The 15,999-nt window shown below is 42.3% G+C and overlaps 1 protein-coding gene across 1 annotated transcript; it reads right to left on the minus strand.

Annotated features, from left to right (window-relative positions):
• Positions 1–12: 12 nt before the first annotated feature.
• PLCXD1 (phosphatidylinositol specific phospholipase C X domain containing 1) lies at positions 13–12,918 on the minus strand (the record flags this gene model as incomplete). Its single annotated transcript, XM_082278212.1, has 6 exons — positions 13–305; positions 1,614–1,797; positions 5,207–5,362; positions 5,876–6,004; positions 9,222–9,358; positions 12,711–12,918. 6 exons carry the CDS (start codon positions 12,916–12,918, stop codon positions 13–15), a joined length of 1,107 nt encoding a protein of 368 aa, XP_082134338.1.
• Between the last annotated feature and the right edge of the window lie 3,081 nt (positions 12,919–15,999).

Here is a 15,999-nt window from a genome sequence, read left to right on the forward strand (position 1 = left end):
CTTTTCAACTTTTCATAGATTAAGCAGAGAATTAAATGCTATTTGTTCCAGTTCACTTTGACATTGCAATGGAGGATTAATTTTTGTGTTAAGTTCTATCACATCTTTGACAAAATCATTGTTTCCTATAAAGTCTCCAGCAATTATGTTAATACTTTTTTTTTTTGATCCTGGATACTGCTTCTTTATCCAGATTTTCAAGCATGGAAGACTCTGGAGTGTCATTTTCTTCAACGATCCAAATGGGTGTATGAGAATATACCTTAAATTTTCAGTAAGGTTAATCCCTGCTACAAAGAATTTTCCTGAAACAAAAATCAGAAAGTGACACATTAAATGTTCTTTTGAGAAGAAGAGACACATCTCAGCACTGCATTAGCTTCACATCTCATTCCAGTGGGGATCATTAAAATACTAACTTCACACTCTTTCTGTATTGTTTCATGTCCCTACAACTGTCTCCCCCTGTTGAAACTGCATGCTGTAGTAAACAATTCCTGAGCCATGCTCGGTTACTGAAACATTCCCTTCTAGCTAAATTTGTCTAGTTATTCACTGCAGTCTAAAGGTTCTCCAGTGAGTAGCCCTCCTTTGTAAATTACGTTTGTTTCTGTGAGGGTTGGTTCCAAACACTTAACCTTCCCCCACGCTGGATGGGAACACAGGGTGCACCCACGCAAGTGTTTGCCTTCAGTTGGGGAGCGCGCTTCTGAAGCAGCTCCCCCTTTCACCACCCTGTGCGTTCACTTCAAAAGCTGTGTCGAGGTTCTGAACTGAACCTCTGTCAGATTATACCACCAGCATGCTTGAGTGCTGCTGTTTAATGTGCAGCTACACCCTTCTCATACTGCTCTTGTATCACACAATCACCAAGGTTGGAAAAGACCTCCAAGATCATTGAGTCCAACATTTGACCAAACACCATGACAACAAACCATGGCACTAAGTGCCACGTCCAGTTATTTCTTGAACACTTCCAGATATAATGACTCCACCACCTCCCTGGGCAGCCCATTCCAATGCTTAACCACCCCTTCAATGAAGAAATTCTTCCTGATGTCCAACCTCAACATTCCCTGTCAGAGCCTGAGGCCATTTCCTCTTTCTTTGTTGCTGGCTGCCTGGCAGAAGAGGCCAATTTCCACCTTGCTACAACCTCCTTTCAAGTAGTTGTAGACAGTGATAAGGTCTCCCCTGAGAGAGACCTTGTAGGGGCTTCCTTTCACAACAAGGCTTGTGGAATGCACTTCTCTCATCATCTGTGCTGCCTAAAGCAATAAGCACTGGATTGAGGAAGCAGCCTCCTACCCATGAGGCGGGCACAGCTGTGCCACCAACCTGGTCTGTGCTGAGGGCTCCCTTTCCGTGGGTCACACGAGCAAGGTGGGTGCCACCATTTCCGCAGTCTGTGCGTGTTCACACACTGACACGTATCCGCACCACCAAAGACAGCGTCGCGCTCACGCAGGGGCGGGCAGAGCACTCAGCAGCCATGGGCACACAGCACACACAGGGTGCTTACTTCCCATAAGGCTACGACCGGCCAACTTCCTACTTGTTTTGCATTGCTCTAAGTGCGCCTTCTCTCCTCCGAGCGAACTCCCTGTGCCTACCTGGACGGCCCATCCGCTTCATGCGCTCCAAATACCGGATAAGGGCACGAGTGGACGTTTTGTTTCCCCACCAGTATGGGATGGGGGGCCACAGCTCGCAGTGCTTCTCCAGTTCCATGTCCTCTTCATACGAGACTATAACCTGATGGCTGAGGTGCCACATGGTCCGCAGTGTTGGCACCACCTAAAAGGAAGCATGCCCAGGTTGAAGTCAGCAACACAGTAGTATTCCCAAAGTCCACATACTGATGTGTGACATCACCTTGGCACAGATTCAGTTCAAATAAAGCTTTTAAATGAGCAGCCCAGTAGGTGATGGGCTGGTTGACAAGCTGCAGGGCCATAGGACCCTGGGAGCTTCAGCAAATTCCTCCTTTCCTCAAACAATTCAACTATGATAGTGTACATAACTCAAGGTCTTACACCTGCATAATAGGAAATCATCCCTGTGTCAGCCCTCATGCACAAGCTGCTGCTGAAAATTTGTTAGGGGAGGAAGATACAGACCATCTGCTACAGGAATGCAGACACATAGAAGCAGGAATCATTTCGGCAAATGCCTCACATTGATGCAAATTTGGCATAGTAACCATCGGAGAAAACTGAACTGCTTAAAACTTGGTAAGACTAAATGTGAATCACCAGGAGCTACAGTAATTCTTATTTGTCTAAGTGGAAAGTTTCTGAAATTGCGATGCTCCAGACATTTTTAACTGAGAGAGAGGAACACCTGAGTCAGACACTTTCTAACAGATAGGCTAAAATTTAAGTTAAATTTAAGTGTCTCAATATGAAATTACATTTTCCAGCCTCAGAAGTTACAATTGGAGAGAACTGAGGCCCTCTGACTAGTTTTATTTGCAAAACCGACATATTTAACAGGCATTGTTTTTTCTAAAAATGTTGTGGTTAAAAACTATGTTTGCTGTTTGTGAAAAGGAAATGGTGGCTTTTTGATGTTCCAATCAGCTTACTAATTAAAATAAAAGCCAAAGGCACTTGAAAATTATTAATGTAAATATTTGAAGAAGGTTGAATTAAGGGGGTTGAATGAATCCCTCTCAGTTCATCCACAAAAGAGAGAATGCAAGCCTCCATTAGGTCAGGAAATATTGCAAACTTAAGGCATGAGCTACTCAAGCTACAAAACTGTGGTTGACTGAAATCTTTGCTTTACTCCAGCTGCCTTTCTAAAGCTGGAACCTCTTAAACAAAAAAACAAAGATGTGCAATAAAAGCCAAAAAAAAAGCTACCAGAGACGTGTATATGAACACAGGTGCTTATTTTGCAAACAAAGCAGAAATGAAAGTCTAACAAGGGATTTTTAAACCCTAGTAATCCAGATCAAAGGAAGACACCTTGAATAGTTAAGACAATTAAAATTTTAAATGCAGTCTAATATTGTCACACTGTGGCCTGTGCCAGTACTACATACAGACCTCACCTTAGCAGCTGCTTCAGAAACACTTTGACACTTAATTCTGTGTGACAACAGAGATGCGGTCTTGATAGACAGCAGGTAGCAGTTTATTTTAGAGTGAGTCAGCAAGCACTTGGATATTTGATCGTAAATCTAAATCTGTGATCCTGAAAAATCCCCCAGCTGCCTAACCTGCAATGGTACCACTAGCAAATTTGATGAGATCACTGGCTAGTCACAGACCCCATAGAAAGAAAGTTTTTGAAGAACTTGGTTTGTCTTTTCTCTAGTTCCCCTCCTACCTCCTCCTGGACACAACTCGGAAACGTTCTTTCTTCGGTGAAGTGATCTCAGACCATTCTTTCAATAGCTTCATTCAACACATTGTCATCAGCAGTTTGCCCTTTTTGCAGCTAATAACTTTTTTCTTTTTAAGAGCTGGCCATGTGTCTGAAAGCAAATTTGACCACCTTCTCCAGTATCTCTGCTCATCCACAACTTACACACTCAAGTTATTTGGGGAAACAATAAAACAGTGTCACCCAGCTCTTCAGTTATTCAGCTGAGGCCTGAATATTCAGAATCCCCTAGTTTTGCTGAGAATTGTTCTATTTTAACTCTGCTTTACAAAATGCTTTGAAATGGTAATACTCACACTGTTACTGATACACCAGCTTCAAAGGCTGAATTTGAATCGCAAACAGGGTCATCATTCTCCTGTACCACTCACATCTCCAGAGAAAACCCTCTGTTCCTGTGCATCTTTGAAATGTTAATTGTTTAACCACTAAAAGCTCCCACACCTTGTAAAAAATGGAGCTAAAAGTCTCAACTTCTAAAATCTAGCAATCAAATATTTTCTGATTATTTAAAATCAATTAAGGCTTTTCTGGAGGTTTGGGTAACAAATACTGGTTAGGAGGTGAGCTCCAGGAAAGTCAATGCCACCAGAAATGCACTGAGGGCAGAGATACTATTAAGAGGGACCTCAACAAGCTGACAGAAACCTCATGAAGCTCAACAAAACACTACCTCCTGAACAGACTAACCCCACACACCGAGACAGACTGGTGGGAGCTGGCCAGAAAACCTGCTTTTCAGAACAGGACCTGGAGGTTCTTGTAGACATCAAGATGAACATGAGACAGTAGTGTGCCCACCTGGAAAAGGTCAGCTGTGAAGTGGGCTGTATTAGCAGAGGCACAGAGAGCAAATCAGGAAAAGGGGATCTTCCCTTCTATTAAGCAGTTGTGGAACTGCAGCTCAAGTACTGTTTCCAGTACAAAGAAGTCATTGACAAGCTGGAATGAATCCAGCAGGACACAACCAGAGCGAGCAGAGGCTGGAGCGTGACACACAAGGACAGGCTGAGGGAGCTGAGTCTGTCCAGCATGAAAAGAGAAGACTGGACAGGTCTTACTGCTGTCTGCAAATACCTAACAGGTAAATGGAGAGAAGACTCCTCAGACATGCACAGCAAAGGATGGAAGTCAGCAGATACAAGAGAGATTCTGATCAGATAGAGAAGGAAAACACAGTTACTGTGAGAGTGGTCAAATGTTGCATAGAAAGGTTGTGGAACCTCCATCCTTGGAGATACTCAAGAATGAACAGGACGCAGCCCAACATAACTTTGAAGCTGGTCCTGCTTTGCATGGTGGTGTTGGACCAAATGACCTCCAGAGGTCACTTCCAACCTAAACTAATTTAAATAGAAAAAAATTAATTTATAATTATTGCTGTGAAAAGGCAGAAAATGGATTATTTATATTCTATAAATATATAACACACACAACTTTTATTTTCCGTTCTTTTTTTCCCTTTCTTTTTTCTTTCATTTTCCTTTCTTTTCTCTTTTCTTTTCTCTCCTCTTTTCCCTTTCCTTTCCAAGAAAACTCAGACAGGACAATGGATGACAGTTGTCTCTACTATTGTCCCACAACTCAACAGATGTAACAATCAAATTTAATTCCCTCCTCTACACTGTGAAATATAAGTTTGCTTTATCTGCTCAGTTCTATTACATAATGTCCTATCTCTGATGCAGCAAATGGTACCTTTCCTAGGTTAAAAACACAGTGAAAGTAGAATATATCTAAAAATTTGGAATCAAAGATCTCACTGTGATGTATCATTCTTTAAAGAATGAGAAAAGAATGATCTCATACTTACATTTCTAGGACACAGTTTACACCGGAAAATCTCTTTTATACAGGCAACAAGATGATTATGAAGTCTCTTGGTTAATCCATCAAAATTCCTGCAGGCTATGATAACAACTTCCTGAGGATGAGTTTCTAACCACCTCAATATTTCCCACATAATATCCTGTAAGAAACAGGTATGGCAGCTTAGAAAGTTATCTGTGCTATGCAGGAGAAAGGACATACAATCAACAGAGCAGTGATTGTGGAGTAGACTCACAATCACAATAATGAAAAACAGTGTTTTCTCAAAAAAATAAGTGTTTCTGTAATTATATAAGGCTTTTAATGCCTTCTTCCCTTTAATAACTTCTCTCCTTACCAGGGAAACAGGAATGCCCTGTGTGTCATCCTGGAACAACACTAGATAAGCCCCAGAACACTGGGCATGAGGTAGGGGAAAGGCAGTGGAGAGCAGTCTGGTTTGAGCATGAGGAAATGACTGATGCTCCAGTAGGACGTGCAGCTGCTGAAACTAATCTCCAGCCCTGCTGATTTTCTCTAGTTTAAAGTCCTCAAAAAAGAAAAATGAATAACCTACTCAGAAGACCTTGAGCCAGCATTTTCAGATTGTGATGGCCCTTAAATGAGAGAAATGGCACTGGTTTTATAGCCATCACAAAGGTAAGGAAAATACCTGCACAGTAACAGTTGTGTAAACCATATGCACGAAGTACAAATTCATAGATGGATCATTAGCCTTGTGGGCGATCCTGAAATCCAGGTATCTAACTCCGGCCTCAAGTTGCTCCGTCACAGTCAGGACCTGAAAGGTGAAACAGAAGACAAAGGTCCTGAGAGCTTGAAAGAAATTTGTTTCTTTAGTTTAGAAAGCTAAAAAAAGGGTACAAAGTTAGCCCTATGGCATTTTTCACAGGTCTTTTGTCTTTAAAATGTCACTATATGGCACCAAGTTGCACCTTTGAAGGATTTTGCTCTCATAAATTGGAGGGATTCCAATTTACCTGAAGCATATACTGCAGGTACAGATTAGATTAGTTTCAGATCATTGCCCTTGTTGTGTTCTGAAAGCTAAAGCTCAATTAACCTGTGCATAAATACATTATTGCTCTTCACACAACTATTCATTTAAAAACAATTGCAGGATCAGCACCTTAGAAAGGCTGTATTTATTTTATTAGATCAAAGACTTTACCATGGTTGTCTCTGCAGACCTCACACATCCTCAACAGAAGGAAAAACAAAAATAGAAAACACTATTGGCTATTGTTCTTTTTCAAGATAAAGTTTCTTATAAAGTTTGAATTAACCTGTAGAAGCCCTACAAAACAGAGGCACTCCTCTTGTTCCACTTCCCTCAGAGCTCTTCCACTGGATTTGAGGGCTGAATCAAACAGGTGATAAAGCTGTTTCCGGGCCAAAAAGTCCCAAATTATTTATCTTTGCCTTATATCAAGACTCCCTTAGCATAAGAAAATAGAATCAATTTAATTAAATATGTTTAAATACTAATTTGTCTCAGTCCAACCTGCTAGGGATAAAAATTTAAACATTTCAGAAACCATACATGGTACTGATTTAAGTCAGAAAGGATTCAGTGAAAGCTAAGTTGCTCTTGAATATCCAAATTCATAGCTTTAGCACTGAGACAGAGCTTAAGACACACGGCAGGATGCTCACCTTGCCTGGTTTAACCCCCTAACTTCGTGTTCTTTGGACATGAATTTAGTCTCCCCAGGCTGTGCCCAAGGGTCCAGATGGTGCAGTGGGTCTGGCCAACAGCTCCTTTAGCGCCTGCCTGGTGTCCACCAGGCTGAAGCAGTTGAAGAGACGATCCATACCCCTTTGCTTGGAGCATGTTGAAGATGGGAGTACACATGGCTGTAGGTCATATATAACCTTCGTGGCCAGAAAGAGCACCAGATGAAATAGCTGCTCTGAACTGCCCTTTAGAGGAATTCACTTCTTTTCTGTTGACTACACGGGAAAACTAGACAAATTAGATTCTCTAATTAGTCACCTGCATTTGGATACTAAATTAGGCAGTGTGAGCATTGCCCCCTAAAGGGCACCATTTAAAAGGAAGCCCTGCGGAGCAATGTTGCTCAGTGCTTCAATCTCAGACTAGGCATCCAGGGCATGACTGGAAGTTACACGGCCATTACACAGGAAGCATTTGGGCCCCCAGACTGACAGCCACCGCAGTTGGGGCTCAAGTAGGAAACTCCCAGGCACTGGCCCATCCAGGAATCTGTGGATCCTACCATCAGTAGGGCTCTGTGGTGTCTGTTCTGGATACCAATGGGTGGAGTCATCTCCCCACACAGATAGCTGGAGCGCCACAGAGCTAAGGAGGGGCAGAATTGTAGCCGTGCCTCTTCCCTATCAGCACTGGGCCACTTCCTGCTTGTCACGCTGGGTTCAGACCAGAAAATTACTATAATAATGTTAAGAGATTGTTTGTCACCAACAGGGTCACTTTACTGGCCAGAAACCCACAAGTTAGGAGGTATCTAAACCTTTCATCAGCTGAAGTGCCCAGAAAAAAGGCAGCTCAAGATAAACAAGGATCTGTGCTAAGCAAGTGCCCTTCCACATCAGCTCATCATTGCCAGTTCATATTTGATACCTGGTAGTGTCTAAGATTCCAGTTTGCCAGAGATCCTCAGACACAACAAAAGAAACTTTGGCATGCTTACCGCTATTTATCAATTATTCCGTTTTAAAAAATTAACTACTCCTTCAATAAGAAAAAAACAGAAAGAATTTTAGTACCTCTTTGATGTCAGGAAAGTCTGTTCTTTGGAAGAATCTTCAAAAGCTGTAGCTTAAATCATGATCCCCAATTTTGTCTTTAACATAGGTTTGTAAGGAACAAAGAGATAAACTACTAGCTTAATATTTGCACGTTTAAAAAAGTTAACAAAACCTTACATGATGGACCACACCTACGTTCTCTTAATCTTTATGGGAAAAAAATCCCTTCAACAAGGGATTCTTCTGTCTCTGCTGCTGGGTGAAATACCCAGTACAGATGAGGAAAACAACTGGCATCTCACAAAACAGTGATAGCAAAAATTACAAGCAGTACCTTCTGAACAAAGTGCAAAAGAAAAAACCTCTGTTGATTACATTAATATTAAACGTTATTCACCACAACAATAAACATGTGAAAAAGGGTTTCTAGTAACAAGTGGCCAGCTTTAAGCAACATCTTTGTTTAAGTATCATCCCTGCCTCACCTGCATGCTTTTTCCTCAGAAAAGATGATCAGGTATGTGTGACTCCTATCTCATACTCCAAAGTGCTCGATTTAGATAAGGAAGTGTAATTTTCTTCATATTAGCTGGAACAGAACTGTGGTTTGGATTTGTGTTGGAAACAGTGTTGATTACACAGGGATGTTTTTGCTATTGCTGAGCAACGCTTACACAGAGTCAGGGCCTTTTCTGCCTCTCACCCCACCCCACCAGTGAGGAGGCTGGGGAAGCACAAGGAGTTGGGAGGGGACACAGCCAGGACAGATAACCCCAACTGACCACAGGGATATCCCACACCATAAGGAGTCATGCTCAGCATATAAAGCTAGGGGGAGAAGAAGAGGGGGAACGTTCAGAGTGATGGTGTTTGTCGTGCTAAGACACTGGTACCCATGATGAAGCCTGGCTATCCTGGAGATGAATGAATACTTACCTGCCCATGAGGAGTGGTGAATTAATTCCTTATTTTGCTCTGCTTGCACCTGTGGCTTTTGCTTTACCTATTAAACAGTCTTCATCTTAACCCACAAGTTCTCCAGCTTTTTCCCTTCCAGCTCCCTCCCCTATCTCACCCAGGGGCAGCAAGAAGCAGCAGTGCGGGGCTGAGTTGGTGGCTGTGGTTAAACCACAACACCCAAGCACGGCATCTTATGAGGGCACAGATTTCTGGGCAGCAGGCTATTCTGTCATTGTACACTCTCAGCCCTGCAGCACAAGCTTCAGCTTTGCCAAGCCAAGAAGAGAACGCCAGATGATGGTTACCTGTGTTGTAGACCACTTCATGATAATGGGGTGCACAATGCATGGCAGGCATTTGCTTAAAAACTTCACCAGCTTGGACTCATTGCCACTAACAGCAGAGCTTTTATCCAAACAGTAGGTCATAGTGTCATGACTCCCTGTAGAATACAAAAATAAATGTACAGAAAATCTCATTTCTTAACTAGTCAAGACCACATTCCATGGCTACATTTCACATGCACACCTAATAGGCCACCCCATTTGTGAGCCACACACCTATATTGTCTGAGAACCTCTGTAGTTATGGCAAAAAGGTGGAATTTTCTACAGAGGTTGCTCACCTAACATTAATAAACTTAGTGTGAAATCCTTGTGAAGGGAAGGCATTGAGACTTTCAATAAAGCAGCCCCCATCTAAACTCCACATTACTACTGTTTGCCCCAAACCACAACAAAATGGTCTGTTTCAAATAGCATCTTCCCTCAAAGTAATTATCTTGATGTAGAAACACTTTTTTTTCAGGGAATAAATAGCTGAAGGCTGAATTTATCTAGAATTTGTCCTGTTTTCAGAGTTGTCCAAATGCAGGTTTTCATTCTCCAATACCCTCATCTCTACACAGGAAAATATGATTGAAAGCAGAAATTCATCTTCTTACACCTTTGACTGGACCAACACTTAACTTGGCACTTTAAATATTATTATCTTAAATACCTGGTAAAAACATCCTCCTGAACTAAACCCCCCACCTCCCCTACAAAAACAACAAACAAGGTGGGTGCTTGAAGGTTTCAGAGGCAAATCCAAGTCTAAGTTTATGAGTGAAAGATGAACAAGATCCTCATTTGATGGACTTCAAAAATTACCTGACTCTTTCCAGCACAAGGAATTCCACAGGCATCAGAGCCAAGAACAGCCTGCACAAATATTTTATTTCCTTGAAGTCTTAATAAATCTGACACATCTCTTGCATCATGTTTAGATGAAACTATTGCAACTCACAATTTCTTCAGGACAGGGAACTGGTGATGTTGCTAGCTTTTCTGTTCCATTATTTCTTCCAGTTTTATAAAGCATCAATAAGAAAAGCTAACAATTCAGTGAAGTGACTTGCTTGGATCTTAAGAGAGTATCTGCAAACAATCTGCTTATCATTTTGGGGTTTAAGTCTTCTGTCAAACTAATTGTTCACTGGTGCTAGGAACTGCTTTCTTGAATTGTCAGTCTTACTGGTGCTAGTGGTAATATTTCTAGTAGACAAAGTAAAAAGGACTGGTTTGGAAATAAAAATTCTTTGAAACTGTCAATAATAGTTTGATGTCTCACTCCATTTTTTCACCTTCTAAAAGCCATTTTTGATCTATTTTATTGCTTTAAACACCCAAACCACACTCATTGCAGATGGGAGATCGATATTGAGGACATGCAATAAAAGAAGTAGGTGTCAGAAGATGTTAGAGTCAAACTATTAAATACCCATGGACCAAATCCAAGTCTGAGAGAGATGAGCAGGATTCCCTTGATGGGTGTTGCATCTACAGATGCCAACCAGCAAACGGATAGTAATCTTTTACTCACGAGTCCTCTGTGGTGTCAGTGAGGTACAGTAATGAAAGGAAGATGGGTACATCCATGACACAACACATATGATGCAAAGATAGTGAGCTAGCACCAAGCCAAGTAGCTCCAGACCTTGAAGCAACACCTCCCCAGCAGCACTGTGCTGATTCTGGTGCAAGCACAACACTAATTAGTGAGATTTGCCGCTGTCTCCTCATCATGCTTTCAGAATCCACTCTGTCATGTTTCTCCCATGCCTTCTATGAGATAAACTTCCACTTCCAAACTGGGTTTCCCCCAGTCATTGCACCCTCTAGAAACCTGCCAGAGCTGTCTTGACCTGGTTGGTTGTGATCTGTTTGTGTTCTGACTTGGGCTAGATTTGTAGGTCAGGTGGACAGACACCAAAATATTCCAAGCTAATCACCTGCAATGCTCTGTAAAACTCCGCTAATGTTTGCTGAAATTGACCTGCCTTCAACTATTCTTCATTCCTGTTCTCCCTGCATGCATGTTGTTCACAAGAACAACAAACATTTGCAAGAATAACAAGGTCACCCTTAGAGGAGAGCCAGGAAGTCAAACAAACCCATCAGTATGTTCTCCACTTTCTAGGATGGCCAAGAAACACCAAGCGAAAGTCTTATAAAAACAACATGGCTCCTTTTCCAGCAAAACAAAATCCCACCGAGTGTGCTACTGATTTTTTGAAGGATTTTTGCAATAGGAACAAAATAAAAAATAGAAACAGAGAATACTATTACCTTCTTTCTTCAGTCATAAGATAGATATATATTTTCTTTTTTCTCCTCTTGATGGTTAAATAAGAAATCTAGATATTTTTTATAGCACCTGTACTGGTCCTCTTACATAGGCTTTATCCTAAACAGAGATGTGCTTGTTTTGAAGCTAACATCAATTCAAATTATGTATCTAAGAAGCCACCACAAAGTAAGTTTCTGGGTTTCAATTTTAACTGGAACTTCACACTCCATTAGTTCACAACTAATGGGCAGAAAAAAGCCAAAACACTACAATTCTTGGGTTCTCCCAGGGCTCTACCCACGGAAGACAAGACTTCACACTATCTCTAAATTTATACCTTTCCTAAAATTAACCTATGATCCTGTGGCCTATATAAAATATTCATCTACACGTTGTGCTGCTTTCCACCCAAACTACCCATCACATCTACAGGTATGAGAGAAAACATGGGCTAGACTTTTCTTTAATACCATTTTTATGTGGACAAAGGGAACCACTCAAGTGCTGATGGTCCTCCAGTGCCTCCCCAAGGCCAGTGAAATCACATTCTATCATAAATTTTTTTGACAGAATGAGAGGGGGAAGAAAATCAAGGCAGCAGAAAGAAGCAATAATATGACCAAAGAAAGGTTAATGATACACAGGTATCATTTAAGTGCTTTTATGCATAATACAATAAATCCAGTGTTCATATAGAAAAGTAACAGTCTGCATTAATAAAAACATGTTAACTACAAGTCTCAATTCTCCTTTTTCTGCAACTTCACAGCTTCTTTTAGACAGGACAAAGAAACAAATAATAAGGTAAAATGTTATTTCTCCCCTTCTGGACACATTTTATTATATAGGAAGTAGCAAGAATTAATTAGGAAAATTTTATCATTGCCCAAATAAGTCAATCCTTAGATTACTAATAGTATCTGACAAGATGATGCAGAGGGACTGAAAAAAAGTGCCTCTTTCTTTTCATTTCTAAAAATCAATAAAAAATTCTTTTTTTACTCCTCCCCTCTAAGAAACCCCAAACATTACAGACCAACATTATTCACATAACATCACACAAACCCTCCCCCACACACTGACCCAAATAATAAACGTAGCCATTCTGAAATGGGACAAACAGGATATTCCAATGCTTAAATGGCAAGCTAACAAAACAGTGGAGCAGCAAAGTTAATCTTTACCTGGAAGAGCTAAGTTATAGAGGGGAATATCCCAGAGTTTCTCTGGCAACTGTGACATCCATTGACCATTTTCATGGCACACGTGAGTGAAGGTTTGCAAAGGGTCTTCCATTGGTATGTGCTCTGGGACTTCATATGGCGTCCTGAGAGGGAAAAAGAAAAGAAAAACAATAAACCATTCCATATACTGTGATTGCATTAATGACATTGCACCTGTGTAGGATGGATTTATAGATGTTAAAAAATGCCAACCCTTCTCTCAAGTAGTTGCAGCAAAATGTCAAGAGCTTATCAGCCACGACATACGCTGCTTTTGATAACACTGTCTCCTAGCACAATGCCAAAGGGTGGGTTCCAGGTTCAGGCTTGCAAACTGACCAAGTGAAAGAAAAAACAGAGCCAAGACAAATATACGCAGTTCCATTGGTATGGAGAAACTACTGTCTATATTGGCTATTGTGAAATCACAAGGAGTACCTCCCTCCAATGTGAAACTGCAACCATTCCTTTACCCTTTGCAGCCCCAGGAACATAGCAAGGGGACTGATGGCAGGGCTGGGATAGGGGCTGGGTCTGCTATCCTCAGGTCCCTGGAGAACACTTACTTTGAAGGATCCAATCAGGTGCCACAGGAGTACCTCTATGAAAAGCCTTTACAAAGATGTCAGGACACTGGATTTGCAGGTCATGCTGGTCTGGGGTCAAAAGAGGAAAACCTTCCTCTCCTTAGTCCCAGTTTGGAGAACACCAAAGGTGTTTTTATCACCCCTATGAGTCCATGATCATAAGTATTTCAGTGTGGTCTGACCTTCCTGAAACTACTCTGGAACTGTTCTTCTCGGGGATCTTCTGCAAAATTTGCAGTGGTCATGCCAGGAGTGCCAGTGGATGAAACCCAGATGAGAAATCATGGCATCACCAGGGCCTACTAGAGTTATCCTGTTAATTTTTCATTTTATGATCTCCTGGATTATGCAGAACACAAAAATAACCTCTCTGTGTTCTGGGGCTTTTTTTCCTAGGATGTTCCTAGATCAGGTGGTAGTCTGGGGATTAGAGCCTTCCTTCTTTTCACTGCTTTCAAGGCTTTATTTTGTAAAGCAAGTGTGAGAATTTCTTTTAGATCATGGCACCATCATTAATTATCACATTAATTAATTATAATTACCATCATTAATATCACAGCTTCCTTTTATATCCTTTTTTAAAAAGCTGTCAATATAAATGATTCCTTCTTGTCTGCTACAGCAATGGCAGTAAGATACGTATTTTTGCAGGTTTTGTACTCTGCAAACACCCTCACAGGGACTTGCAGGTCCCTGGTCCCTTTTGCTGCATCTTAGTATATTCATTCAAGATTGTTTCTCCTAGGAGGTGGTTGGGTTTTGCTTATATACTGGAAAGCCACAGTGCTCATATGAAGAACATTTCCTTAAACATGGTGTGATAGATTTTTGTTCTTTTGGCAGTCACACAGGGTCATCTGAAAGGCAACTTTAGGAATTGCATTCCTAAGTTTTATGTCCATAACACACGTAAAGATACAATCTGCTTTTATACCTGCCAGTGATCATAGCATCACTTGCCTAGCCTACCTTGCTGTGCCTTTGGTGTGTCTTTGAGTTGGTGTCTCAGTACAGCCAGGCCAGTTTAGATTAGAATGGGAGCGTGCCAGCAGAGGGAAATGCCTGGCACCCCCAGTGCAGTGACGCAGGCTGCACGTGGCTGGTGTGTAACCTGGGCCTTACTCCTGGTGAAGAGCATCTGCCTCTGAGGTTATCCATACACACAAGGCCTTTGCGTAAGCAGAGGAAAAGGGGTTTAAACCCTCTCTTGCTCCTTTTGTCTCCTTATTTTAAAAAACAGGTATTTGATGGGCCTAGTGCAAAGTCAAGTGGAAAAATGCCCATAAATTTATTTAGGGGAAAAAGAAGTGCAGATCCTTTTTGTCCTGCATAAACAAATGGTCTCTATATGACCAATATCAGCTATTCTTATTCTTGGAAAGATGTTCAGATCTCAGGCAGATCGACTCACCTATCCTCTGGCTCTGCTCTTCAACATGATGAGCTTCTGTCCCCCACAGAACCCTGTTCAGACAACAGATGTCTGCAGCTCATTTTTTCACCTTTTGCTGTGTTTCATACTTCATCAGACTACACACCATTGCTCACCCACAGCTGCTCTGCTCTAGTCTCTGTACCAAGTAGTATCAGTGTGGACAGGGGCTGCAGGTGCTTAAAACAGCATTGCTGTTTAGTAGTTCCAAAAGACTGGATGGTCTCTCTTCTTCTCCAGCTCTGAAGCTGTGAGGTGGCAACAGCCCAGCATATGGCAGCATTTATGCAGGTCCTGTATGCAGACTAGAAACCTAAGAATAAGCACTGCTTTTCCTCTTTTTTGAGGGGGGATTTGCAGTTCCCTTTCCAGAGCCTTTGGGGCTCTCCAATTCCCCAAAGCCATGTTCCCCCAGAGCCATCCATCACCCCAAGGACCCATAGCAAGACCCTTTAGCCCTGCCAGGCAGTCACACCTTGTCCTGGCACAGGCTCCTTTGCACCAACAGCACCCCCAGGATGCATCCAAGGGTGCAGGTTTGCCTGCTGCCACTTTCTCCTCCTGCCATGTGGTCTCACTGCCTTGCTTGGGCTAACACAGGCACAGCCTCAGAGCTGACAGAAAAAAGCTGGGTTTCTGCCATGCTGGTCCCTTTCTCCAGTTCACCACGGAATCAGGATAGCCCAGCACTGGCCCATGCTGAGGAAGTCCCTGCAGAGGCATCAAGCCCTGCAGTTGCCTTTGCTGAGCTGTAGAAGAGACCCCTTGGCATTGCCCAGCCAAAGCCCATGGGCAGCAGGTTCTCAACTTGGCACAAGCTGCCATCAATGCCCCAGCCTCTGTGGGACCAGGACACTTCACAAGGAGTGTCCTGCTGCTGGGCCTGAGGAAAGCCATCAGAGAGCAGAAACAGCAAGACCAAGACATGAAGCGGTCCTGCAAACAGAGACACAGGAGAGATTCACATCTCATTCTCCTCTTCCTCTTCTTCTTCCACAGTACCCTGAGACTGGGGATGGCAGTCACTGGCAGTGGATGGCAGGAGATGCACCATGGCCACCTGCTGATCAAGTCCTGTACAAAAGTGACTGGACCAAAAGTTTTGTCCTGCTCCCCCATGCAATGCAAAGCCCTAGGTGTTCACACTGCCACCTCCAAACTCAGCTGCTGCCTTGTGCTAGAGGGGCCACCTTTTAGGGAGAAACCAAGGCTTGCCTGGAGAAATGAAACT

This window comes from Coloeus monedula, assembly GCF_965178545.1.
Source record: "Coloeus monedula genome assembly, chromosome: 3".
In the NCBI taxonomy this organism is placed as follows: domain Eukaryota; kingdom Metazoa; phylum Chordata; class Aves; order Passeriformes; family Corvidae; genus Coloeus; species Coloeus monedula.